Source organism: Mesoplodon mirus (assembly GCF_964341445.2).
Source record: "Mesoplodon mirus genome assembly, chromosome: 6".
Lineage (NCBI taxonomy): Eukaryota > Metazoa > Chordata > Mammalia > Artiodactyla > Ziphiidae > Mesoplodon > Mesoplodon mirus.
Window position 1 is genome coordinate 99,050,975 of NC_138982.1, and position 26,524 is coordinate 99,077,498.

At 37.1% G+C, this 26,524-nt stretch overlaps 1 protein-coding gene across 12 annotated transcripts in view; it reads left to right on the forward strand.

Moving 5' to 3' along the window:
• Positions 1–26,524, forward strand: part of ABI3BP (ABI family member 3 binding protein) — a 252,995-nt gene that overhangs the window by 154,774 nt on the left and 71,697 nt on the right. For 3 of the 12 annotated variants that reach the window (XM_082624927.1, XM_082624928.1, XM_082624920.1), the window contains 4 exons: positions 231–290; positions 1,101–1,202; positions 2,551–2,583; positions 3,383–3,466. The exons of 2 other annotated variants lie outside the window; for them this stretch is intronic. In XM_082624927.1, coding sequence (XP_082481053.1) covers positions 231–290; positions 1,101–1,202; positions 2,551–2,583; positions 3,383–3,466 — 279 coding nt within the window. Of the gene's footprint in view, positions 1–230; positions 291–1,100; positions 1,203–2,550; positions 2,584–3,382; positions 3,467–4,422; positions 4,483–5,289; positions 5,374–6,581; positions 6,630–9,241; positions 9,302–10,115; positions 10,200–11,488; positions 11,549–12,353; positions 12,438–13,594; positions 13,655–14,671; positions 14,756–16,645; positions 16,703–17,730; positions 17,791–18,442; positions 18,524–19,128; positions 19,189–21,543; positions 21,619–22,503; positions 22,561–23,207; positions 23,280–23,727; positions 23,776–24,530; positions 24,597–26,524 lie in introns of all 12 variants that reach the window. 7 more of the 12 variants (XM_082624917.1, XM_082624921.1, XM_082624922.1 and 4 more) reach the window with 7 other exon arrangements.

Below are 26,524 nucleotides of genomic sequence, written 5' to 3' on the forward strand. Positions count from 1 at the left end.
CCTACTTTTCATTGGCCTCACAGGGTTGCAAAGTGCAAGGGGTATGGCTGTTTTGTGAGATAAATGGGCACTAGAGTACAGCCAGTTATTACAGAACAAATACTCTTTTTCCAGAGTTCATAAATGCTTTTTAAACATTACAGGATTAAAAGGATTCATTTTCAATATAATTTTGTTTCCTTTCCTATGTTGCTTAAATCTCCATTGTTTATTGTATTGCTTTTGGTCAGTTCCTGCGACAGACATGGAACCTGTAACTCTGAGAACTGAGGCTTCTTGGACAACATTAGGTAATGACCTTTTATGTCTTCAGGCAAGAGCATTTTCTGTTCATTGTCCAGTCAATTCCATTACTATGTTGGTCAAAGGGTTTTCTCTTCTGTAAGACTTTTTCATCATCCCTTTTGGTCACTCAACTATATTTTTTCATTTTGAATGTATTGAAGATGTTTAAAATAAGTCACTTGGTTAGAATATAAGCATCTATGAAGCTAGTGCAGAGTATCTATGACCCACATTATCCAGCTTTCTTAAAGCTTTACAGAGCCAGTGATTCTGCTGAATTCCAAACGCAGTTAGGAGTCTCTGCCCTATAAACATCAGGTATAATTCTGTGGCCATCAAAAGAAAGTTGTTTTAAGATATTCCAGGCATTTTTATGGTCTACCAATGATTTTAAGAAATGAGATGTGTTTAGTCTAATAATGTTTAATGGGATGTATGCCTAAACCAAGTCATTTCTAAATATAATCTCCCCAAAGCAGGTGAGCCTGGGTCCCTCTCTAATGTGATGTAGACATGCTGTGCTTCTGACGTCTCTTGGATCAGGGTTCTCTTTGAAAATCTGATACCAACAATAACAGTAAAGTTTTCAGATAATTAAAATAATGTTATATGTTCTTTCTCAAAAGAACTGTCAGCAGACAACCCCCCACAACTTTTTTTTTTTTTTGGCATATGGATGACAAAGAAAATTCCAAACCCCAGAGACGAATTTCTCGACTCCAGAAAATCTAGCAAAATTTTATAAAACCTAGAGCCATGTATCATCCTTTTTTTCTGGAGTCATAAGACAACATTAACCAGTTTCCTTTCTTCAGCTCCAAAAACATCACAAAGAACAAGAACACGTCGTCCACGTCCACGTCCACGTCCCAAACATAAAACCTCACCGAGCCCAGAGACACCTCAGGCCAAACTAGGTAAATATGTGGTTCCTGGTACCTGTGGAACCTTGTTGGATGTGATACTGTGGTGGGAGTGTAACTCGCTGCCTAGTAACCCTGTGATCCTTCAGGATGGATGCCCAAGTTACAAGTGCTCTCGTCAATACGTGTGACTTCCTCACGCTACTTAGTATCTTCTTGGTACCTTGTATTTTATTGCTTCTCTCACCATTCGATTACATTTTCTCTTTGATTCTGGCTCAGCAAAAACATATCTAGTTGAGTATCTAGCCTATTTAGTTCAATTAGTCTCATATTTGATGAACTGCCACATTAGCATTTGTGAGGAATAGTTTAGAAATAACAAGGGACTTGGCTTCATTGAGGAAGGAAGCTGCTCTTGTGTGAAACTGTTCATATATGGATAGAAAGGAAAATGGGCAAAAGCAACATATTTATTGAGTTTTACCAACTGTTAGACACATAGTTAATTCTTAGAGAAGTGAAAGATCCATGGGCTGATAAATGTCATGTGGACCTTGAAATGTGTACAGTTTGTAGATTTGTTGGAGGGATGAGCAGGAATAACAAACAGAAGCTGGAAGGTGCCGTATGTGTGGATGACAGCAGAAGGATAGGACTTGGAAGTAGAACTTGATTGTGAGAAAGGAGAAGGGCAATGTTTACTTGGCTGGTGCTCAGAAATTGTCAGCAGTGCTACTTTTAGATGGGTCTGTGAAGAGGACCTTGAGTGCCTGACTTCAATGAATGGATTTGAGCCACTTGGCTGCAGCATACTCTCCAGTCAGCCCTTTTCTGTCCTGATAACAGAGAGATGAACTGACAAGTTTTATAGACTGAATGACCCTTTGTATCTTGCTCTTTTATATGGCTTTGTTTGGACAGAGGTCTTGGTCTTTTTCCAAAGGGGACTCTTAACAAGAAAGAGCGTTGTCTATTTTGGTTATTCATTACCAATATCTGCTTAAACAATCAACAATTGCATCTATCATGACATAGATGTAATTGTTTGTTTTCCAGAATATTGTGTTATAAATTATACTTTCACATTCTTTTCTTACAGTTGTTAACCATAATGTTTTTAGACAGATGCCTAAAGATTTTTCTAAGCAGAGTTTTCCATTATATTATCAGATGATATAAAAAGCAATACTTGTAGGTAACCATGTGGGGATAATAAGGGTATAACCATTTCATAATATCATATATCTTTGTACCCTCACCTTGGAACTTTGAAAATTTTGCTTTCTGGCAGTAGAACCATGCTACCCTAGTGAAGTTCATTTTCAAGAGAGTTTGGTGACTTTTCTTATGTGTTTAACAATTCTTTTTTTTAATTGCTTTTGATCATTTCTTGCTACAGACCTTGAACCTGTTACTACTGGGACATCTTTAGGTAATGATCCTGTACATCCTTCAGCAAGTGCTTTCTTTACTTGTTGTCAGACTTATCTATGTTCTGTAGAGACAATGATGTCATAATTTATTGTCATCCTATTGCTGTGTTCATCTTAAAATATAAAAGGCTTTCTTTCTAACATTAATATGTATAAACTTTAATTCAAGACATCTATTTGCTGCATCTCCCAGCTTGTAATTGCATCATGTCAATCTGAGTCTCTGTTTAAATAATACTGTTTGTTAGAGCTGGGGGCTAAATGTGATTCTCCGTATATTCTTTATTTAGACCACAAATATAGTGTCAATTATGATACCATGAAGTTTCTTTAAGCATCTGACTTTCAGTATTTCAAGTTCTACATCACTTTTTTTTTACTTTATTGATGTTGCACCTAATTTTGTGTAGTTATTTTAGTAAATTACCAAGTGGAAAATTTGCCCAAGACTAGCTGTTTTAAATTATAAGTGAATAGTATAGGATGGTTTGAACTTCTCTCATGCTGTCACAGTTTAGCGTGATTTCTCATTAGGGACACTTTCAAGAAAATGATAGTCCCTCATCTTCATTTCTTAAACATAATTATAATATAATTTTTAATCTCTAGAGAATTCTCAATTATTAAAAAAAACCTGTTAATATATTAAAGGAGAAAATTTCAAACCAAAGTAACAAAGGTGTCTCCGCTCAAAAGAACTCTGGCAAGTTTTAGAAGGCTTAGAGCCCGGTTATATCATCCTATTCAGAGGTAATGGAGTCACCAGCACTATATTAATCCTAACTTTTCTTCCTTCAGCTCTAACAACAACAAAGAGACCCCGTCGTCCACGTCCCAAACCTAAAACCACGCCCCATCCAGAAGTACCTCAGACCACACTGGGTAAATATGCAGTTTCTGGTTTAAGGAATCCAAGCATTCTACCCCAGCTGGGACCCTGAATTCTGTGCACATAATCGGTACATGCCTTATATATCTCTTAAGAGTAAACACTATTCTTCTTATTAATCCCTTCTATATCCCCATAACCATATTAGCCACTGTGAGACAAATCAGAAGTAGGAATTATGTTTTATTTCCCAAACATTTTGTACTATAGTTATAAACAAAAGCTGTTCCTGCATAAACAGGTAGAAATTAACACAGGGCAGCATGTTTATACAAATGTAAAATAATTTCTGAAATAGTACAAATGATATATGCTAGAAATATAGTAAATATTTGGAGCAGGAAAAGATCCAGGATAATTAGGGAAAAAAATCAATGCAGAATTTGGATGAGTGAAGGGTTGAGAGAACAAAGGCTGATAAACAGGGAATGTGCTGAAGGAAGCTGGTGACCAGACAGGATGACTTGTTGATAACACTCCTGTTGAATGGGCCTCTATAGGATGAAATAAAGGGGACTGGGATATCTACTCAAGAGCTTAAGTTTGGTCCAGTGGGCTTCACTGATCCTTACTTCTACACAGGACCGTGCTTTTTCTATTCTTGGAACTGAAGATGCTTAGTTTAATATGATACCACAAACTGAGAGGTTGTTCCTCACCTTATTATATTAAATGCCACTCTCTTCACTAAGGACTTAGCGAGTATGGTCTCAGCTTCTTTTTGGCTCTCTGTTCTATGTGTGGTGGGCAGACCCTAGGGTGAACCCCTACTCCCCACCCCCTCTACCTCTCACCTCCCACCTGCCTCTTGGTTTTAAAGCTTTTGTGTAATCCATCCTTGCCCTTCCCTTTTCCCCTTCGAAGCATTATTTTTACTGTTAAGATGAATTTTCTGACATTTCATGCACTCACAAAAATCTCTTTGATTTCTTTTCTTACTTTTGATCAGTTCCTGCCACAATCCCTGAACCAGTTACTCTTAGGACCAAGGCTCCAGGGACGACCGTAGGTAATGACACATTATGTCCATAAGCATCTGCTCCTGCTCATTTCAGACCCATTTCACCACTGGCATAACCACAAGACTCTGTGTTATCCTCTGTTGTCATTCAATTACTTCTTAATGTATTGAAGAGTATTAAAACAACTCATTTGTTATTCAAAGAATCAAGTATGAACTTAGCTTAGTATACATATCTGTAAGGCAATGCATTTGAATTTGTGGCATCTCATCCCTATGTAACCTTTTAATCACATTCTGTGTTACTGAGTTTCAGACACAATCAATGGAGGTTAGGGATGGGAGTGTCTGTCCTTGATCCAAACTGAGTACAGTGTCACAGTCATTATGGTGTGACATAATTCTTATGCGGATCTAAATTCCTATATTTTTTTTACTATGTGCACGATTTTGTTTTTATTTTGCCATTTTAGATAATGATACAGTCTTTTTTCAGTAAGGAGTGAAATAGAAAATATGTCCAAGGCTAGTAAATTGAAGTTACAAGCACCATCATTAGTGTAAAGTCACCCTACCCCTTCCCCACCATCACAATAATTCAGTAGGTTTTTGGAAATTTTTTTCATTGGGAAATCCCTTTTGAGAATCTCCTTGATATATCAACTCAGGTTTCTGTGTGATTTTTGTTTTTCACGGTAATATAAGTGATAAAAAGAGGCAATCATCAAATACGGACAAATGTTTCAAACTCAAAAGAAAAATTTCCTGAAATTCAAGAAATTATAACAACTATAATCCTATCCACAGCTTCTGGAACTAAAAACACTCTATTAACCTGAAGTTTTCTTCCTTTAGCCCCCAAAGTGCCTCAACGAACTCATCATCCACATCCCAAATCTAAAACCACACGGAGTCCTGAAACACCTCAGACTGAACTGGGTAAATGTGTAGATCCTGGTTGAGGAATCCTGAAGCCCATCCCTGTGAAGTCTAGAGAAAGTGAAGGGGCAAGTCAGGGCCAGCGGCCACTTTCACTCCAGAGCAGGCAATCAGAACACAGTCGGACAGGTCTTAGGGGGTAGCCGAATTCCTTCCCCTTTGTAAATTAGAATCTTCTCTCTAAATGTCTATTTCATTGGCTTCTCATTCAATTCTATCCATCCTTTATATATTGAATGTGTATAGTGGACTGAAACAGCTATAGGTTAAACATATATTTGGGCAGATAGGAGATTATTTCTTGGTAACTATTAAAGTTGTATAAGTCATAGTACAGATCTAGGGCAGGAGTTAGCAAATATTTTCTATAAAGGGCAAGAGAGTAAATATTCGGGGCTTTGTGGCCTCAATAATCTCTGATGTATAGTTTTCTTTTTTTCCTTTTTTTTTGTTTTTTTAATAACCACTTAAAAATGGAAATGGGCTGTATGAAAACAAGCCATGGGCAAGGTTCGGCCTATGGGCCATAATTTGTGAACCCCTGGTTTAAAGAAACAGTCAGGGTGGGCCAGAATAGTTAGGAAGGGCTTGAGCATTGAAATCACTATAGATTTGGATGGCTGGGGCGCGAGAGGGTGGGGTGAAGAAGTTCAGAAGACAGGCCCTGTGTGGAGGCCAGTGAGAGGAGACAGAGGCTTCTCGGACCAATGAAGGCTGTCAGCTTCTAGGTGCTGATCAGAGCATTTTATTGAAGCTGCTGTAGCTAAATGAGCTCAAAGGACCAGCTGAAAAGGAACTTTTACTCATGGACTTAGGAGTTTGGGTTTCATGTAAGAATCATCACTATCCATACGTGGTAGGCTTTCCCGGGCATGAGACGGAAGGATACAGCTGCACCACAGGCTGAATGGCTGCCCTTTATCTTGCTCTCTTAAGTACCCCAGTTGGGCAAAGCTTGTCGTCTCTTTCCAAAGATGAGTTTTTAGCAAGATGGGTAAGGTCTACTTTGGCACATTACCTAGACTAGGATCATCACAGAATGAGAAACTTCAGGGACACTTCTCAGGGACAGTTATCTGAGTACAAAGACAATCCTTCCTGAGTGATAAACTGGTACCCGAGTGCAGACACACTATATCCCTCTGAGATTGTATAAATGTTTAACATTTTTTATTATTACTGTTATTTTTGGTCATTTCCTGCCACAGTCCTTGAAGCAGTTACTCCTATCAAAGAGGCTCCAGGGACAGCATTCGGTAATGCCACTTTCTGACCTTCAGCAAGCACTTTTTCTGCTCAGTGTCAAACTTCTGCGCATTCCCCTCTGTTGCCATTTAGTTACATTCTTTATCTTGTGAGTTAAATGTGCATAAAGCAAGTTACTTCTTATTCTAAAGAGAGTCATCCCTGGATCTAGTTTGGGATATCTTCCTGCCCTGTAACTTAGTTAAAATTTTTTTCAGTTAAATTTTTTTTCAAGCCAGTTTATTTTTAGCTCAACCAGAGTTCTCTGCTAAGGTAAATTTCATGTATTTATAAGAGTGCCTGATCCTGATCTATGCTAACCAGACTGTGACAGGGAAGTTTCTTTATACATCCTTTATACACCTGCCTTTTTTATCTGCCTGTTTTTTTGTTGTTGTTGTTTTGTTAACATTTGGGTAATATGGTTTTAGTGAATTGTCTAACAGATAATGTGATCAAGGCTAATAAGTTTAAATAGTAAGCCCCATCCTTAAGGTGAATCTGACTCCCCCTTAATCTCCACCATAGTTTAGAAATGATTCTTAACCTTTTTAATGCAGTCAGGGGATTCTAGGAGAATGTGTTAAAAAACACCAATCTTGACTCTCTGAATTAATAACTTCATTTTATGTGTCAACTGTGTCCCCAAAGTATCTTCAATAACAAAGGAAGATACAGTAGCATAGTAGGGCCAAACTTTTCACACTAGAAAGAAACATTTCCTGAAGCTGAAGAAAATCTATCAAGCTTTGGAAAATTTAAAGATTTTGTTCAAAAACCTGTAAGTTGCAGAAGCTTTAAAGTAACAGAAATTTATCTTTTTCTACTTCCAAAAACATTGCAGCAGACATGTCATTCACAACACAAACTTAAAACCACTCCAAGTTCAGATGCATCAGAGATTACACCAGACAAAAGCAGGGCCCTTGGCTTAAGGAGCCTGGCAGCCTGTCACTGGTTGAAAATGTAAACCCATATACCCCCTAGTGAGGGAACCATGAAGAGTCCTTGCCCCTTCAGAACTGGCAAGGAGTTCATGTTTGGAAGAGACCTAACCTTCTCTCCAATTCTGGATAGTAAGAGACATGTTATACTTCTCAGTCTGCAGGTTAGTTGAGCACAAACACTTTTCTTGTGTGAAAATCCTAGAGGATGAACACAGGGCAGGGTGTTTTTTTCAAATTCAAGATTTTTCTTAGGTACACAAACATTAAGTGTAGACTGATTATAGTGGCTCTTTTTTTTAAATGGAAATACATATATTTTATTTTTGAACTCACATATAATCCAAAATGGGTGCTTTTGATCTTTAGTTCTTCCCTAACTGGTAATGGAGGGACCCCAAATTCTCTCATCTCATACATCTATAGCAAGTCTTAAAGAAGTGAAAAATCAACGTGGGCTTCAGTAGAGCAGAGAAGGAGTTTGGGCCTTGACGTCACATCAGAATTTGCACAAGTGGATAGGTGAGAGTGAACAAGATGAAAACATAGGATATATACAGAGGCAACCAGAGGGGGCAGAGTCCCTGCTTCTTCTAAGTGCCAGGCAAAACATTTTTGTTGGTGATGATGCATTTGAATGACACCAGTTGAATAAGACTAGTATTGTTCTTAATGAGCATCAGAAGTCTCTTCTTCCCATCCTTGGATAGTTTTCCCTGTACTGAGAGTGGACAGGTGGTTTACTGGATGCCACAGACTAAGAAGTTGCCTCTTAACCTAGTCCTCTTGTTTGGACAGAAGTCACAAGATCTTTCCAAAGCTGAGTTCTCAGCAAGATTATCAGAACAATTTTTGGCTATTTGTGTAATGGCTGCTTGGTTATTTAGGAACTTTTTCTGCAACCATAATTTGATACACATAGTAGATATTTTCTTTATTCAGCATCCACAGAAGTACAGGTTAGTTTTTCACGTGCTTCTTGAGGGTTGTTAGAAACATATTTAAGTAAAAGCCTAACAATATCCTAAAGTTTACCATAGCCGACTCAGATATTCAAACACTAACTACAGGAACTGTTTTCCTTTTGTGGTGCTAAACAGAGACCAAAGGCAATGACTATCTCATGAGATGAAGAAATCCCTAACTACAGTTTGGCCAAGTCTGAGCACAATAATTGATTTCCCTTTCTATTAGTCTGCTAGGGCTGCTGTAATACCACAGACTGGGTGGCTTAAACAACAGAAATCTATTTCTCACAGCTATGGAGGCTGGAAGTCTAAGATCAAAGTATCAGCAGGTTTAATATGTCCTGAGATCCCTCTCCTTGCCTTGCAGATGGCTACCATCTTACTGTGTCCTCCCAGGGCCTTCTCTCTATGTGTGAGCATCCCTGTGTCTCTCCCTCTCCTTTATAAGGACAGTAGTCCTATTGGCTTACAGCCCCACCCTTATGACCTCATTTAACCTTAACTTCATCTTTAAAGACCAGTCACATTGGGAGTTAGGACTTCAACAAACGAATTCTGAGGAGAGGCAATTCAGTCCATAACACCCTTCATTCAGAAATTTAAAAAAAATATTCTAGAGGCAATGTTACACTGGCAAGATTCATTTTGACATGAATGTTGTAGCTCTTCGTACACATTTTTTTTAAAAACCTCTTTTGTTTATTACTTCAGTTCCTGTTACAGACCTTGAACCTGTTACTTTTACAACTGAGACCTCTGGGACCACATTAGGTAATGACCCTGTGCCACTTGCCTAGATCTTTTGCTGCTCCTTGTACAGTCTGTTCAGTCTCCATCCCCATCACATGGCTTTTCCTCTTTCATGAGATGACCACTATCATCCTCCACTGCCATTCAGTCACTGTCTTCACTTGAAGAGCCCTGAAGTCTCTTAAAAACAAGGTTCCTGTTGTTTTTAGGAGAGCCAGCATGAGCTTAGTTCAAAACATTTACCTGCCACGTGGGGCATTTGAAATCATCACATTGCCTTGTGCTTCGTTGAACAGTGTTCTGTGTTAAAGCTGAGTTTAAAACAAATTGGGATCTATTTCCTCTCTGGGCTGATCAGCAATAACAGCTACTCTTAAGCTCCTTTGCCATCTAAGTTTCTAGATTTTTAAAAAACTATTTGCATGGTATGTTTGTTTCTTTGTTGGTGTTTTAAGTAATGATGTGTTTTATTACTAATTTGACAAATAGGAAATTATCCAAATCTGAAGTTAGGGTCTTAGTGTGACCCTAACTTCCCCTCCCCTTGCACCAGAATTGGTCCTCCTTCTCATTTTTCCCCCAGTGAGGAAGTTCTATGAGTATCTGATTACAAGTGCTAATTTTCATGCCTTGAATGAGTAATTTGACTATAAACATGAGTTTGCCTCCAAAGTACCCTCAACCTTAAAAAAAAAGATGGATTGGCATAAAAGGAGTAAAACTTTTAAACTACAAATTCATGGAACTTTAAAAACTCTAACAGGTTTTGGAAAAACCTCTCCTCAGTACCCAGAGCCATACGATGTAGAATAACATAAGGCATTTCTTTCTTTAGCTACCAAAGCATCACAAAGACCTCGTCGTCCACGTCCCAGACCTAAAACCACACCAAGCCCTCAAGTACCTCAGATCAAACCGGGTAAATGTGTGATTCGTTGGTTTAAGGGTGAGCCCTAGTAACCTGTCCCAGTGAGGACGCAAAGCAGTGCCAAGCTCATAGTCTTTCTAAGCATGAAGTCATGAGGCATCATCAGTAATGTCTCCTCTACCAGGTGTTGAGGAGAACATGACTGGGTGAGATACAGTTGGTGCCAGAATACCATATTCTTTTTATGTGTGAGTCTTGACATACATTTAGTATATTTTTTACTATAAAATTCCAGTTTTACTTCTTTAGCAAAGCCAATATATTATGTTCAACTAAATAAACAAATTGTAAGTACCTTGCAAATTCCTGGACCAATTTTGGCAACTGTGGGTGATATGCCAGCTGTGGGAGACATTTCATTTCTAAAACTGTAACGTTGAGAATATGTTTGCATGGTACAAGGGAAAAGATCAAGGTGGACTGGACTTGGACCTTGGACCTTGGGCTTTAGGCCCACTACAGGATTTGAATGCATGGAGGGAAATGTGAACCAAGGCAGAAGAACCAAAAGTGTGGTGGTTGGGGGCACCTAGAACAGACTGTCCTACTTCTCACAGTCAAAACCTGGCTGTTGATGATGCTACATTTGGATAGATCCATCCAGTCAATTGAAAGAGGATTTTGAGGACCTGGTTCAAGAGCTTAGATTTGATAGAGAGACATCAACAGTCTTTGATTTCCACTTTTTCTGGGCTTAGGCCAGAGAGATGCTCTATTGAGTATTTCAGACTGAGTAACCATCTTTATCCTGCTCTTTTATATGTCGTGGTTTGGACAGAGGTCTCAGACTCTTTCCATAGACAAGCTCTTGGCAAGACCAACACCATCCATTTCAATGATTAATTTTTATATCTGTTTCAAACTTATAAACTGTCTATTGTATCCGTGTTTACTTAAACACAGTAAGGGCTCATTTTCAGCCTCCATAGAAGTACAGGTTGATCAGATTTTTTTAAAGACAATTTCTGTTTTCAGTGTATATTAGGTAAATGCCTAAAAATACTTTCCAGTGCAGAGTTTTCCATATCAGTTAGAATCCATTAGTTAAAACCTAGAAGAATTTCATGTTGACTCAAGATATTTCCAAGGATAAGCCTAAGACTGACCATGACTATTGTTTGGCCAAATGTTCAAAGAACAATCCTCTACTCTTTCTCTGTTTTTTTTCCTTTGTTTCTGTAGAAGGAATGATATATAAGCAAGTTTTGTTGGGGTGTGAATGTTCTAACTTTTCATGTATTTTTAAATCTCTTTGGTTTACTGTATTGTTTTTTGGTCAGTTCCTGCTACAGTCCTTGAACCTGTCACTCTTAGACCAGAGGCCCCCAGAACAACATTAGGTAATGATAAACTGTGTTTTCAACAAGACTTATCCTGCCTGTTGTCAGACCCAGAGTTTCATCTTGCTCCATGTGACAACAGTTTTATTCTTTGTGGCCATTCAATTACATTCTTCTTAAAATTATGAAAACCCTTAAATTACCTGTTGTTTTTAATAGAACTAGTCATGTGTGACCCTACTTTAGGATATTTATTTGCCACGTAACCTGTTTAAAATTGTGTCATTCTGTGTTTTATTCCAGCGGTGCTTGTGGTAAAACTGGTTTTCAAACACATCCCGATCTCCCTCTTATCTAGACAGATAAACTCATCAATAGCTCTCATAGGGCCAGGAGGATCCATTCATTGCACATCTATGTTTCTACCTTTTTTCTATTTGCATAGTATTTTGTTGTTTTGTTTCTATTTAGGTAATAATACGTTTTTATTTTAATAGTTAGAACATGTACCAAAGATTGGAAGATTAAATTATAAACCTCAGATTGAGTATGACTATTCTTCATTATCCATTAAAATTTAGCAACAGTTCTTAACCTTTTTGTTGCCCAGTCAAGCTGCTCTATGAGACTTTGATTATAATTACTAATCTTTATTTCTTATATTAAAAAGTGATTTTTGTCTTCAAAGAATCTTCTATGATAAAAGAAGGTATAGAAGGAGTTATGTATGTGACAAAAATCTCAAACTAAACAAGCAAAAATCTAACAAGGTGTAGAAGATCTAGAGTCATGTTTTTTGCCTCCCATAGCTTCCAGAACCATGGGTGATGTAGTTATGTAATAACCCAAGAATTTCTTCCTTCAGCTTCCAAAATATCACAACAGACAATTCATCCACATCCCAGACCAAAAACCCCACCAAGTCCTGAAGTACCTGAGTCCAAACCAGGTAAACTTGTGTTCCTGGTTTAGAGTCCCAACAACCTAACCCAGCAGGGTGTTGAGTAATCCCAGTTTTGGGGAGTAACCAATATGCCCCATGAGAGTAAAGATACAACTTGTATTAAGTTGCAGTTCCCACTGTGGAGCTGGCAAGAAGAGCACAGTAGGGGGAGATCTGTGGGGCAGCTGAATGCCTCTTGCTTCCTCTGTAAAATCTTTGTCACTGTGCATTTTATTAACTTCCATTTATCTCTTGAAAATAAAGCTTCTGGTGAAAAATTAGGCATATTCAGTTCAAATTGACAAACACTAAGTGCCTTCAGTATCCTCCAAGTTGTATACCTCTAAAGATGCTAACATATCAGATGTGGGAGACATGTTTTAGTCCTCAAACCTGCAAGACAGTTAAGACCAAAAGCCTTTTCTTTGTAAATAAAATAGAAGATGGCATTAGGCAGCATCTATGCAAATACAAGAGTGATATTTGGGTGCTACCAACAAGATGCGCTAGGGACATAAATATTTGGAGCAGGGAAAGATAAATTTAAAAAGAGTGGAGCCTTGAAATCATCATAGTACATAGATGAGTAGAAAGATGGAAAGGAATAAAATCAGAAAGAATGGATATAAGTAGAGACCAACCAAAGGAGAAAGTCTAACTGTAATACTAGTATAAAGGATGTCTGACTTCAAGGTGGTAGTCAAAGCTTTTCTAGATCTTGATTGGTCCATGGACTCCCATGGTGGAGATCTTTAGGCACCTGATGAAGCAGTTGAGATTTGATCAAGGATATATCAGCAAGCTGTTCTTTGCTCATGAAGGCATGCTCTTTCTTTGCTTAGTCTGGAGGGATACCCAGTTTGATTCATCATGCTTAGGCCTCAGCATCTTTCCAAAGATAAGTTCTTAGCAATACCCACACATCCCACTTTGGCTTATTAGTTAGAATCAGATCATCAAAGAATGAGGAATAAGGAAATAGGTACCTGACTGAGGTATGGCCAATTTTTAGGAAATCAACTTTTACTCTTCTAGTTTAAGAGTTTTTAAACGTTGCTATGTAGTTCTAGAACCTATATTATACTAGTAAGATTCTTTTTGAAGTAAATGTTTTGAGTTTATTTAAAACAATCACTTGGTTTATTCTTAATACTTTTGGTCAGTTCCTACTGCAGACTTTGAACCTGTTACATTCAGAACTGAGGCTTGGGTGACAACACAAGGTAATAACACATTGTGATCCTCAGTAAGTGCTTTTTTTTCTCATTGTCAAACTCATTCCATCAACATCAAAGCTACAGGTTCTTTTGCTTCATAAAGCTACAGTATCATCCTCTATTGTCACTCCATGATATTCTTCATCCTAAAAGAATTGAACTCTCTGACTCTTAAAACAAGTTATCCCTTGTTTTTTTTGTTTTTTTTGTTTTTTTTTTTCCTTTTTGCGGTATGCGGGCCTCTCAGTGTTGTGGCCTCTCCCATTGCGGAGCACAGGCTCCGGATGCACAGGCCCAGCGGCCATGGCGCACAGGCCCAGCGGCCATGGCTCACGGGCCCAGCCGCTCCGCGGCATATGGGATCCTCCCAGACCGGGGCACGAACCCGTATCCCCTGCATCGGCAGGCGGACTCTCAACCACTGCGCCACCAGGGAGGCCCTATCCCTTGTTTTTAAGAGAGCCATGCATGAACCTAACTCAGGTCAACTGTTATACATCTGAAATTGTTTTTGTCATCTTGTATGTTTTTTAACCAATGTTTTGTAAAAGCTGGGTTTAAAAAGCAATTCTCTTGACTCTGACAACTATTATGGTGTCAGGGAGGGTTCTTTGTGGATCTAAAGGTCTACTGTTTTTTTAACTGTCTGTGATATTTGTTCTTTAACTGACATTTTAGTTAATGACATGGTCTTATTTTAGTAAACTGTCAAAGAGTTTGTACCTGGCTATCACCACTACCATAATATTTGAGCAGTGATTCTTATCCTTTTTATTCAAACAAGAGTTCTATGAATGATTCTTCACTTTTATAATTGACTCATTGCCAATGAACTTTCACTTGTAAAAAAACAAACATACTATTAGAATAAGGGTGAAAGTTTCCAATTAAAAAGTTACAAAGACACATTTCCTAAAATATGAGGAAATCTAATAAGTTTTAGGAAACCTAGAGGCATGTGTCATGCTACCCATAGCTTCTGAGCTACAGACTCTGTAGTAACTGAAGGTTTTCTTTCTTCAGCTCCTAAAACATCAAAACGGACCCGTCGTCCACGTCCCAAACCTAAACACACACCAACTCCTGAGGCACCTCAAACCAAACCGGGTAAATGTGGGTCTCTCATTAAAGTACTGAGTCCTTGCAGCTCTTGGGAGTCTGGGGTTGATGCTAGTAGTGGGAGTGATAGCCCCTGTGAGCCTCATGTGGGTAAAGGCACAAAATGACCTGCTGCTGCTTCCCCCTGTTAGCAAAGGAAAACATGATGGGGGAGACGCGCGTGGCAGCTGAATTCCCTGTGCTTTCTACACAAGGATCTACTCTTTTACTATGTATTTTATTTACTTTTTCTTACTCCATTCCATTCTTCTCTTAAAGAAAAAAATGTCTTAAATAGAACCAAGCATTTTTATTTCAAGAAACAAACACGAAGTGCCTTCCATCTCCCCATAGCCCATCAAGATCTGTGAGGATATCGCAGAAGCTGGCGGCTTGTTTTTACTTCGCAGTCTGTAGTAGAGTCAAATTCAGAACCTGCCTCAACGTGAAACATTAAAAGATTGAACCAAGGCAGTGTGTCTGTGCAAACTGAGCTGTTTTTCTTTTTTGGGGTTTTTTTTGTTGTTGTTGTTTTTGTTTTCTGTGGTTTTTTTGTGTTTTTTTTTTTTTTTTTTTTTTTTTTTTTTTTGCGGTACGCAGGCCTCTCACTGTTGTGGCCTCTCCCGTTGCGGAGCACAGGCTCCGGACACGCAGGCTCAGCGGCCGTGGCTCACGGGCCCAGCCGCTCCGTGGCATGTGGGATTCTCCCGGACCGGGACACGAATCCGTGTCCCCTGCATCGGCAGGCGGACTCTCAACAACTGCGCCATCAGGGAAGCTCTGAGCTGTTTTTTGCAGGGGTTATAAACATCTCTGAGCTGAAAGAGAGAAAAGTCTGTGAAGGACAGGAATAAGGAGTTGGAAAGATGTTGGGTCTTAAAATCATGGAGATAAACAGACAGAAAGTAAGGTGTAGAGACCAACCAGAGAGCACAGACTTCTGGAATAAGGGAGGTTCTGCTTCCAAGAGGTGATGAATAGTACTGAGTTTGGATGGGTCCATAGGAGCAGTTGAAGAAAATCCTTGAAGGTATGACTCAGAAGTTTGGGTCTGACCCTAGAAGCATCAGTGATCTCTCCTGCAACTGTCTCTCCCTCCTATCTAGGGTACGGAATTTTTGTGATTAGAGCAGAGAGCTGCCTACTGGGCACCACACACTATATGTTCTTTATCCTGATTTGTTGAGTGCCTTTGCCTCAAACAAGTTCTCAGCCTATTTCTAAATATGAGCTCTCAACAAGATCTACATGATTCACTTTGCTTAATTCTTTTCTATGCCTCCTTTCAAACACGAAAGCTATTTATTGTATCCATGCTTATTTAGACATGCTATTTTCTTTCTTCCAGTTTTATTGAGATATAATTGGCATACAGCACTGTATAAGTTTAAGGTGTACAGAATAATGATTTGACTTATGTACATAGTGAAATGATGACCACAATAACTTTACTTAGTTTAATCCATCATCTCATATAGATACAAAATTAAAGAAATAGAAAAAAAGATATTTTTCTTCCTTGTGATGAACACTTGGGCATGCTGTTTTCTTAAAGTTTCCGCAGAAAAGCCCACAACTGCCATAACAGTTACATAAGTATATATTTGGTAAAATGTTTAAAGTTTCCTAGGTCAGTCTTCTACAATGATTGGAATTAGGTACTTAGACACCTAGGAGAATATCATGTTGACTTTATTGAGATATTTATCAGTTTGTGTAGGCTGTAACTATCTCATAAAGAAAGTTTACCTGGCTTTAGGTGACCAAGTCTTTAAATATCAAATATGTAATTTCAGAAAAATAATTTCAAATTGTTATATACCTATTGAAGCACTATTATACTGGTAAGATTTAATTTGCTGACTTTTCACATGTGTTTATTTCCTTGCTTTTGACTAGTTCCCACTGCAGATCTTGAACCTGGTACTTTTAGAACTGAAGCTCCAGAAATCGTGGGTAATGAGAATGCGTGTCCTTCAAATAGTGCTTTTCCTGCTCATTGTCATACCATTTTAGCCACAGGTTCTCCTGCATCTTAAAACCATTTCTATACCCTCTGTTGTCATTCCATTACAGTCTTTACCTTGCAGTTTTGCTACATTCTATGTCAAGTTATCTGTTGAATTTAAGAGAACTGTGTGTATACTAATTTCAGGATGTCAAACTGCCATGTAACCACTCAATGCTGTGTCGTGTGATCACGTGCATTTGCTTAAACAGCATTGGCTATTTTAAGCTTCCTTTCAAACATGAATTTCCACCTATCCCTTATTTTCATCACTCACTTTTTCCTCATCAATTGTGGAAATACCATGTTTTTTTTTATTGTGTTACTTTTTATTGAATTAGTGTCTATATGATTATATTGGTAGATCTCTTGTTTCAAGGAATGATGTTTTTAGTTAATGGTCAAATTTTTGAATGTGCCTGAGTCTTGAAAGTTTAAATGATGGGCTTTTGTGATAGAGTAGGCTGACTCTCTCTCCTCTCTAACAGGGTTTGACAGAGTTTCTTCACTTTTATTGAATCAAGGACCACTTTGAAATTTTGATGAACACATTCCATTTGTTACATTGATCCTTATACTTTCAAACATATGAACTCGTTATTGTACTCATGATTATTGAAATAGTAGACATTTATGTCAACTTGTATAGAAGTACAAATAGACTGATAAATGCTTTTTCCAGTAGTTAGAAATTATATATTATATAAATGTGTAAAAAGCTTATCCAGCAGAGTCTTTCATACCAGAATCAGATAATCAAACATGTAGAATTTCTTGTTGAACACAGTGATATTGAGCAAAGTACAATGGTGTACCTATTTTATGAGATTAATTGATATTCACCACAATTTGGTCAAATTGGCAAAGAACAAGTGTCTCTTTTCTCTCAGTCCTGAAGCTCAACAATTGGCTTCTGAAATTAGTCTTCAAGTGAAGTTTTTAAATCTCTTTGGTTTATTTTATTATTTTTGGCCAGTTCTTCCTACAGTCCTTGAACCTGTCACTCTTAGAACCAAGGCTCCAGAAACAACGTTAGGTAATGATATTCTGTGTTCCTCAACAATTTTTTCCTGCTCATTGTCAGTCCACTCTATCATCATCATCATTGTAATAACATTATCACCAGCTTCATAAGACTATCTTGTCATCCTCTGCTGTCCTTCAACTTTATTTTTCTTCTTAATAAGAGTATTGAAGACTCTAAAAAGAAGTTACCTGTTGTTTTTAAAAGCTATGCATGGACTTAGATCAAAATGTCTGTCTACCATGTAATCTTAATTGAATTTGTGTCATGTACTTTTGTCTAAACAGTGCTCACATTTAAAGCTTAGTTTCAGACATGGTTGGGAATGTCTATGTCTTCTCTAGACCAATTAAATCATAACAATTTGTATGGTTCCATGGATGGGGGGCATATGTAATTTCTTAGTGTGAACTTACTATGGTTTGATGATAGTCCTTACCTTTTTTAGACATTTACAAGACTCTTCATTTCTTGACTTAATTTTATGTGTGAGTTTTACTTCTGAAGAATCTTCAGTGATAAAAGAATTAACAAAATAGGCAAACATATTTGCATCTTTAAAATATATGTCTTAAATTTCAAGGAAATATAACATATTTAGAAAATCTAGAACCTTATTTCCAAAACCACCTTCACTAGAGTAATCCAACGTTTCTTCCTTCAGCTCCTAAAACATCACGAGTTCGTCGTCCACGTCCCAGACCTAAAACCACATCAAGCCCTGAAGCACCTCAGACCAAACTGGGTAAATGTGTTATTTCATGGTTTGAGGGGTAAGCCCTAGCAGCCTGTCCCAGTGGAGTCCCAAAGTAGTGTCTCCAATGGGAAGTAACAGCCTTCATGTTCCCTAAGAGTCAAGGCATTAAGTTGTGGTTAACAGCTGCTTCTTGGATGAAGTTCTTGGTCTCTCTTATCTATAGCAAGATTGGCATAGTCACTCATGGTTATTTATTGCTATATCTACATTTAAACACGTTATCAATTTATTATAGCTGTGAGTACATAAACGTAGGTATTTTTTTTCAGCTTCCAAGAAATGTTACAAGTTACTTTCACATATTTTTTTGTGTATATTGCCTAAACAGATTTTCCAAAACTAGCTTCCATATGAGAATCAGAAAATCAAACACCTAGGAAAGGCTCATGTTGACCATACTAAAATTCATAGCAGAGTTCAAAGGTTGTGCCTACCTTCTGCAATGAATTATTCCTAGCTACAGAGACTGTTTGCTTTCTACGAATGCAAAAGTTTAAAAAAATTGTCATTTGAAACTAATGTTTTGAAAGAAAAATTAAGACTTTTTATGTGTGTTTAAACTTTCTTGTGTTCATGTTTTTGCTTTTGGTTAGTTCCTGCTACTAGCTTTGAACCTGTTATTCATAGTTCTGAAGCTCCAGAAACAACATTAGGTAATGATTTTTGTGACCTCATTAAATGCTTTTACACTCATTAAAAACCCACTCCATCACTGTCATGGCCAGAGTTTCTCCCACTTCCTTCGAGTGCTATTGTAATTCTGTTTCATGCTTCATCTTTTACGTAGTCAGGATTCTTAATTAAGGTGCTACCTATTGCTTTTAACAGTTGTCCCTGGATCCAGCTGAGGAAATCTATCTTCCATGAAAACCCCTTTAACATTTCATTATATGATTCAGTGAAGAGTCTGAAGTCCAAATTGTTTGTCTTCTATTTGGTATTTAGATCTACAAAATGATAATAATTAAGTACCATGAAATTTCTCCGAGCAGCTTACTTTCTGTAAGATTTTTGTGATATCCTCATTAATCTCTTCCTATTTTAAGGAATGAGGTTTCCCTGTTATATTAAATTACCAAAAACAAGTTGCTTCGTGGAAGTGTCAATTCTAGTGAATCTAAATTACAGGCTCCCCCATCATTGATGAACTTGACTATTCCTTATTCTCCACCACAGTTTAACATTGGTTCTTAACCTTTACTAAGTAGGAATCTCTCTGAGTATCTAATTATACACATTAATACCTATATCTTTAAATTAACAAATTTTGTTATTACTTTGGTCTCTAAAAGACCCTCATGATAAGGAACAAATTATATTGGTAAAGTAAAATTTTTCAAACTCAGGCAATAAACTCAAGAAAATCTAATATTTTACAAAACATTGGTACAGGTGCAATGCTGTTGATGGTTTCTAGACCTACAAATACAATAGCAACTCAAGGTTTTCTTCCTTTAGTTTCAAATCATAGGGGAAAAAAGCCTTCTCCCAAACACTAAATTTCCCAAAGCTTCACAGTTTAAAAATCAAGAAAATCTATGGTTTTCTGTTTAAGGAGTCCTTCCAGCCCATTGCAGTTGGGCCCCCAGAGTGACAGTGATGTGGCTTGCTAACTTGCATTTCCCACCTCTATGACCTCTAAGAGAGAAGGTAGAATCTCTACAATTTCATGTGGACAAGAAGGTTCATGGTTGGAGATTTATATGGTAGCCAAATGCATAAGGATTCCCTCTGACAAAAGATGCATCTTATTCAATTCTCTTAGCATTCTATTCCATTCATCTCTTTTTAAAATAGCATTGCTTCTTTGTCTTAGGTAAACAACCATTTCCTTGCCCTCTGTGGTCCCAGCACCACATTAGCAGTTGAGTAGGATAGAATGTAGAGCAGAGAAAGAGATCAAAAGTAAGGGCATGTTTTACCTCTTGAATAAAGTACAGTATAATTGTGAAGAAAACCTGTTCTTGAGTTTTTCTTAGATAGAAGATAATTTGCTTATACAAAAGCAGCTTGTTTGGTAAAAATTTTAGAAAAAAAATTTAAAGGAGTCAAGGATCTATGTGGGCTGATAGAGAATAGTTGAGCTTTGAAATTAAGTAGGATTTGAATTAGTGGTTGGAATGGTGGGAACAGCAAAAGTGGGAAGCAGCCGCATAGCACAGGGAGATCAGCTCGGTGCTTTGTGACCGCCTGGAGGGGTGGGATAGGGAGGGCGGGAGGGAGACGCAAAAGGGAGGGTATATGGGAACATATGTATATGTATAAATGATTAAATTTGCTAAATAAAAATAAATTTAAAAAAATACCTAGTCAGAAAAAAAAAAAAGTTTTGACACCTATTGAGGGTACCCAAGGGGGTGGTCAAACTGGAACATAGAATAAAACACTCCTAGATGATACTGAACATTTTGTTAATGATACTGTCATGAAACCAGCTGTAGGAAATACTTAGAAAGCCCTTGTGGGAATATAGATTCAGATACAGTAGTCATTGAGAACCTCAGTTTTACAAATAGGCTCTTCCTTTTTCTAGAAGGATAGTTAAAATCAGGGATCAGCAAATTTTTTTATGTGAAGAGTTAAATAGTGAATATTTTAGACTTTGCCGACCATTCAGTCTGTCACAGCTACTCAATTCTGCTGTTGTAGCTTGTAGGTAACCAAAGCCAAGATGTAAGTGATATGTAAATACACCTTGAATCATCTTAGTTTGTAGGTGTGGCTGTGTTCCAATAAAACTTTATTTGAATTTCATACCATTTTTACATGTCATAGATTATTACTCTTCCTTTAATTTTTTTTCAATCATTTAAAAATGTAAAAATCACTCTTAGCTCACAGGTTGGGAAGAGGGCTGGATTTGGGAGGGCCATAATTTGCCAATCTCTGCTTTAAATAATGCATATTCTGCATTGCCTCTCCATAACCCTGTGATTCTGAAGGTCTGTGTGTTGCTACCTGTGAAATTATCCATAATTAGTTTGACAACTTAGACCCTCTTCTTTCAGCTCCCACTGAACTGCATACTCTTATTTTGAAACCAGTGACATCACCAAGCCTAGAAATGACACAAAGTCAACCTGGTAAATAGATTATTTAATCTATCTGGGTACACCATGAGCTTCAGGGGGCATACCCCAAGTGTTGTATTTCCAAATATTAAAAAATACAAAAGAATACACATTTAATAACTCCATATATTGTACATGCTCCTTCCATGATTGCATACTGGTGTAAATTAGTAATACATTATTTCATATTAATTATGTTATTCAACTGTATAGAAATACTTATCTTCATTTGGGTTTGCTCTGTATAATATTAGAGAATAATCACATATCTGATTAAGTAGTCAACAGAACCACTTAGAAGAACTGATTTTATTCTTTACCTTTATTTTTCACTAAGTTACAGACTTGTGGTTCTCTTTAGTAATAAGATAAACTTCTGCTCTACTATGTGAAAAGAATGCTCATTCAATTGTGACCATTAAGGAAGGAGAAAGTTCTCACTTCAGTAAAGATAACAAAATTTCACCTTACACAATATGAGCCTAAACATTATTGCCCTTCAAAATTAAAAACAAATTTTAAAGATCATGCTTTTCAATGCTATTGCGACTCTCTGACATTTATTTTGAAACACCAGATCTTATTTTTAACATAGGATTGTAATTTCACTTCATTCCTTTTGTGTATCTCTTAATTAGCTAAATGGCATTTTGATGCTTATGTTGATGGAACAAGGTTCTGTGGTTGTTAATGATAACTTATAATACTTATAAAATTCTGAATTTGGTTATTAGAGTTTCCTTTAGGGTTAATAGTGCTATTGTTATTATGGTAACGGCTGACATTGAGCACTTACAGGTACAAGGCACTTGTCTAAATACTTAGTTTGTATGAATTCATTCAATGCTCACAACAACCCATCCTTGATCAATTTTACCATTTTTTGTTTTTTGCTAGTTTCTGAAGTCCTGGAATCGGTTACATTTAGCACTGAGTCATCAAAGGAGGCTATAGGTAATAATGTTCCCCAATGGGAAGTCAGGTATATGTGCTTTTCCATCTCATTGTGGAAGTCATTTTGGGATGTCTTCATGCTTTGTGACATTTCATGGCTCCTCACATATTGCCTGTGCTCATCCAGTGAAACTTGACAGTCAAATGTTATATACAGCCCATTTTGCTAGTATCTGCTGTGTTGCTATGCAAGTTTCACAATTTCCTTGCTTAGTTTCCTCTCACTGTGAATGCACAATTTCATTTTTTAATATTCTGATCACTTTTAATACAAATATGCACATCCTATTTTTCATTTTCATATTGTTTTTAGGATTCATCCCCATGCTTTCAAAGGACTCACTCTATGTCTTTTTCTCACTAGAATCCTTAAACAAAAATAAGGAAGTGAAATCATCTGCTTTGCTCCAGGTAGAAATCGCTGTAGACCCTGCCAGTTATTGTGTGTGTGTGTATGTGTTCCACACTGCACACTGTCTTCATTTCCTGCCTTCATTGTAGTCATCTTCATAATCTACCTAAATGTTATTTATTCTCACAAATATATCTACTTAATTAACCTCTGTTTTAAAATTAAGCAGTGTTCCATTAAAGTGGGTGTTATGGGCTGTCCACCACTAACCCTCCATTCCCTGTTTCTTCCCTAGCACCAACTGAAATAGATTATGTATATTCCACTGCCAAAGCACCACTCAGGCCAGAGGAGCCAAAGACTGAAGGTGGTAAAGGTTTTCATGCTTCTATTCTTTTATTCAAAAAAATTTTAATTAGTATCACATTTCATATAATTTGAAAGTTCAAGCTGGATCTACAGTGGAATAGCTTTGAAGAGCTATAGCTTCTAAAATTCTTGAATTCTTAAAATTAAAATGATAAGTGACTCTCTGAATACAGAAATTTCAGTTTCTCTGTGGTATCTAAATATTGAGGCATAATAAATTTGACAGTTAATGACAGTTAAAACATAAATATTAGCTGGAGGATTAGGGTTATAGAATAGGATTTCCCTCTTGATTCTTTTTTCTTATCCTAATCCATTGTCCTGTCTGTAAAAATGTGATGCAGATTCTCAAGAGAATGAGGTGTGTTGATATTCAAGAAAGAGATACTTGACTGTGGCCTAACATCTTAAGCTTTTTAAAATTGTTCTCCTTTGTTTTGATACAGTTGTGGAATCTATTACAAATGTGTCTGAACCACCTGAGACCACGCTAGGTAATGACACACCCTGGCAGTTTTTGCCCTCATTGTCGCCATCACCTGAGAACCCAAGTTCTCCCTCATTGTGAATTCATGTTGCAACATCATTCTTTGTCATGGCAGTTAATTTTCTTTCTAGGTGCTTCTATTCATAACCATTGTCCAAAAAGTGTCTTCTGCCATTCAGCTTTGTATCTAGATCTTGGTCTCTCTCTACTTCAGTCACTGAAACTGTCAAATCTAAAGTGTCTTTTTTCCTAATGTTAAACATTCTGCCAGCTTGGTATTACGTTGAATACTTCAGATAATATTTTTTGTATGATGATCCGTTTATACCTTCTGCCCTAGCAACATACTTTCCATTAACACTCATTTCATCACATTCATTTACATGTTTGATTTTTTTCTTCATTAGTTAAACAAAATTCAATGCTGCTGAATGGCTTATGCCTTACATTTTTAATTTATTTTTCTCCTTATGGTTCCTCCTGAACCTATCTTTCTAGCACTGTTGGGGATGTACTAGTGTGGAGTGAGGATTTAAAAAGTAAGGCTATTGCTTACCTTGAAAGTATTTTGTAACCTGGCATCTCTAAGCAGCTTTTAAACTAAATGCATTATGAAGAAGTAGGAGTGCTATTTTGCTGTAGACTTGCAATTTGCTTTCTTTTTTTCTTTAAAATCTACTTGTCACCATCTGTTCTGTCATCTGTACTCAAGGTGTGTGAAGTGCTATAGTAACCCTGGGTACTTTCCTTCAATTACCGTAGAAACATCACCTCTGCCTTCCCAAACTGTAATCCTACCCAGCCCAGATGAGCCTCAGACCGAACCGGGTAAATACGTTATTTTTTGTTTCATGTAGAAGGTGAGTGTTTGCAGAACTTACAAGAATGGAAAGACAATATATATGGGCACTATTACTAGTTATCAGAAGCCCTAACTTAATCACTGCTCACGGTATTTGACTCTACCCTTCTGATGCCCCACTCCTCCTTCTATCCATAATCTATAGCCAGTCATATGGCAGTGTTGTGAACATTATTTAGGATATAACTGAAAAACACCTCTCAGCTACTCTGCAAGTCTTTCATACAGAAAATAGTAATATTTCTGGGGAAGAACATTTATCTTCTTTTTAAAATATAAATATCCCAATTTTAAATACTTTATCATCTTGACTAGTTTTACAAGGTCTGTGGTCATATAAAAACTATTTTAAGATAGTTAATTTGTTTAAGATTAACCAAAACCTCCAGAAATACTGGAGCATTCCACAAAAGGGGGTACAATTGGTCGGTCATCTTGTCATTATTCAGGTCCCTTACTACTTTCTACTGCTCCTTCCTGTGGCAGTTTGGCCATTTCACTGCATACAAATAAGAGAAACTGAAGTCAAACTGGTTACTTGGCAAGTCATAAGGGTTTACCTGATGGTGGAATTTGAAATATGGGAAAACAAATCATCAATGCGGGTAACTAAATATGCTTCTTACAAGGGAAAATTTTCTCAATATCTGCAGGCTCTCTTGGAACGTCAGTTTATCATAAATAAGCCCAAACTTGTATTTTGATGGCCATTAAACTATTTTATATGGCTCTATTTCCAAAGGAGATATGGATATTAATTTTATTCATTGTCCTCTAAAATTTCCTGTCAAATCCTGTTAATATCCTTTGCCTATTAAACTCTACAGTTTAATTTTTACCAAAATTCCACACTGACTGCATTAACTGGATCTGTGTCAATTATCTCTAATTTTCTAAAGTTTTTTTAAATAGCTTTAATCATTAATATGATTGAAATATTTAATCGTAGATACTATCAGTGATACTAATCTCATTCTGAATCATTTTTTATAGAATTGCCTCATGACATGCCTTTACCTGCAAGATGGTCTCTTATACCCTGGGGAAGCAAATAGCCTATCAGTACGAACTTCAGCAAGCAAAGCAGTTCAGAGTCAGAATATCACAAGACTAAGGACACCATAGAAGTATAGAATTTTAGGGTTGGAAGGGCTCTTAAAAATCCTGTTACTGTGGATGAAGAACCCAATGTTGTAGACCGAGTGATCCGCAAAGGGAACTCTAAATCTCCCAGCTCCAGGCTCCTAAACCAGTGTAATCTCCAACATATCTTGTTCATCTCTCCACAGGCGACAAGATTCCACTGAAACCATTGCATGCCTTGTATATTTTGATTAACTATCAGGAAGAAGTCCCTACAGACTCAGCTTCTTCTTTTATCTTATAACTCTTATTTTCAGCAAGCTTTTCTTAAGGTGCCTGAAACTCCGTGACCTTGAAAACCATTTTATTTCTTCTTATCTTTCTTTATCCCAAACACACTGAACCCAACCAAACGAGGTATTTCCACAAGCTGCGATCTTTCATTTGATAATTCTTTTCCTCCAGCAGGATTAACTTTTCTTGGTGAAGAAATAATTGATTTTTTACACTGAGTGTCCTAGAACTTCTTTGGGAATTGCTCAGCAGAAGAATAACTTTCTTCAATAATGTATCCTTTCAATTTCTGTTCAATTTTTCTTCTCCAATATGACCAATAAAAATTGTGTTTTGTTTAACAAGATTAATTTTTTTCCATTAGCACTATTAAGATACATTCATTTTCTAGGTATATTTGGAATGTAATGTGCTTTTTATTTACAAGAAATTGTATCTCTTTGCGCTTAAAATATACTAGGTTATTCTGATAAAGCGATGTGAACTTATAATGATGAATTATTTTATTCTGAAATTT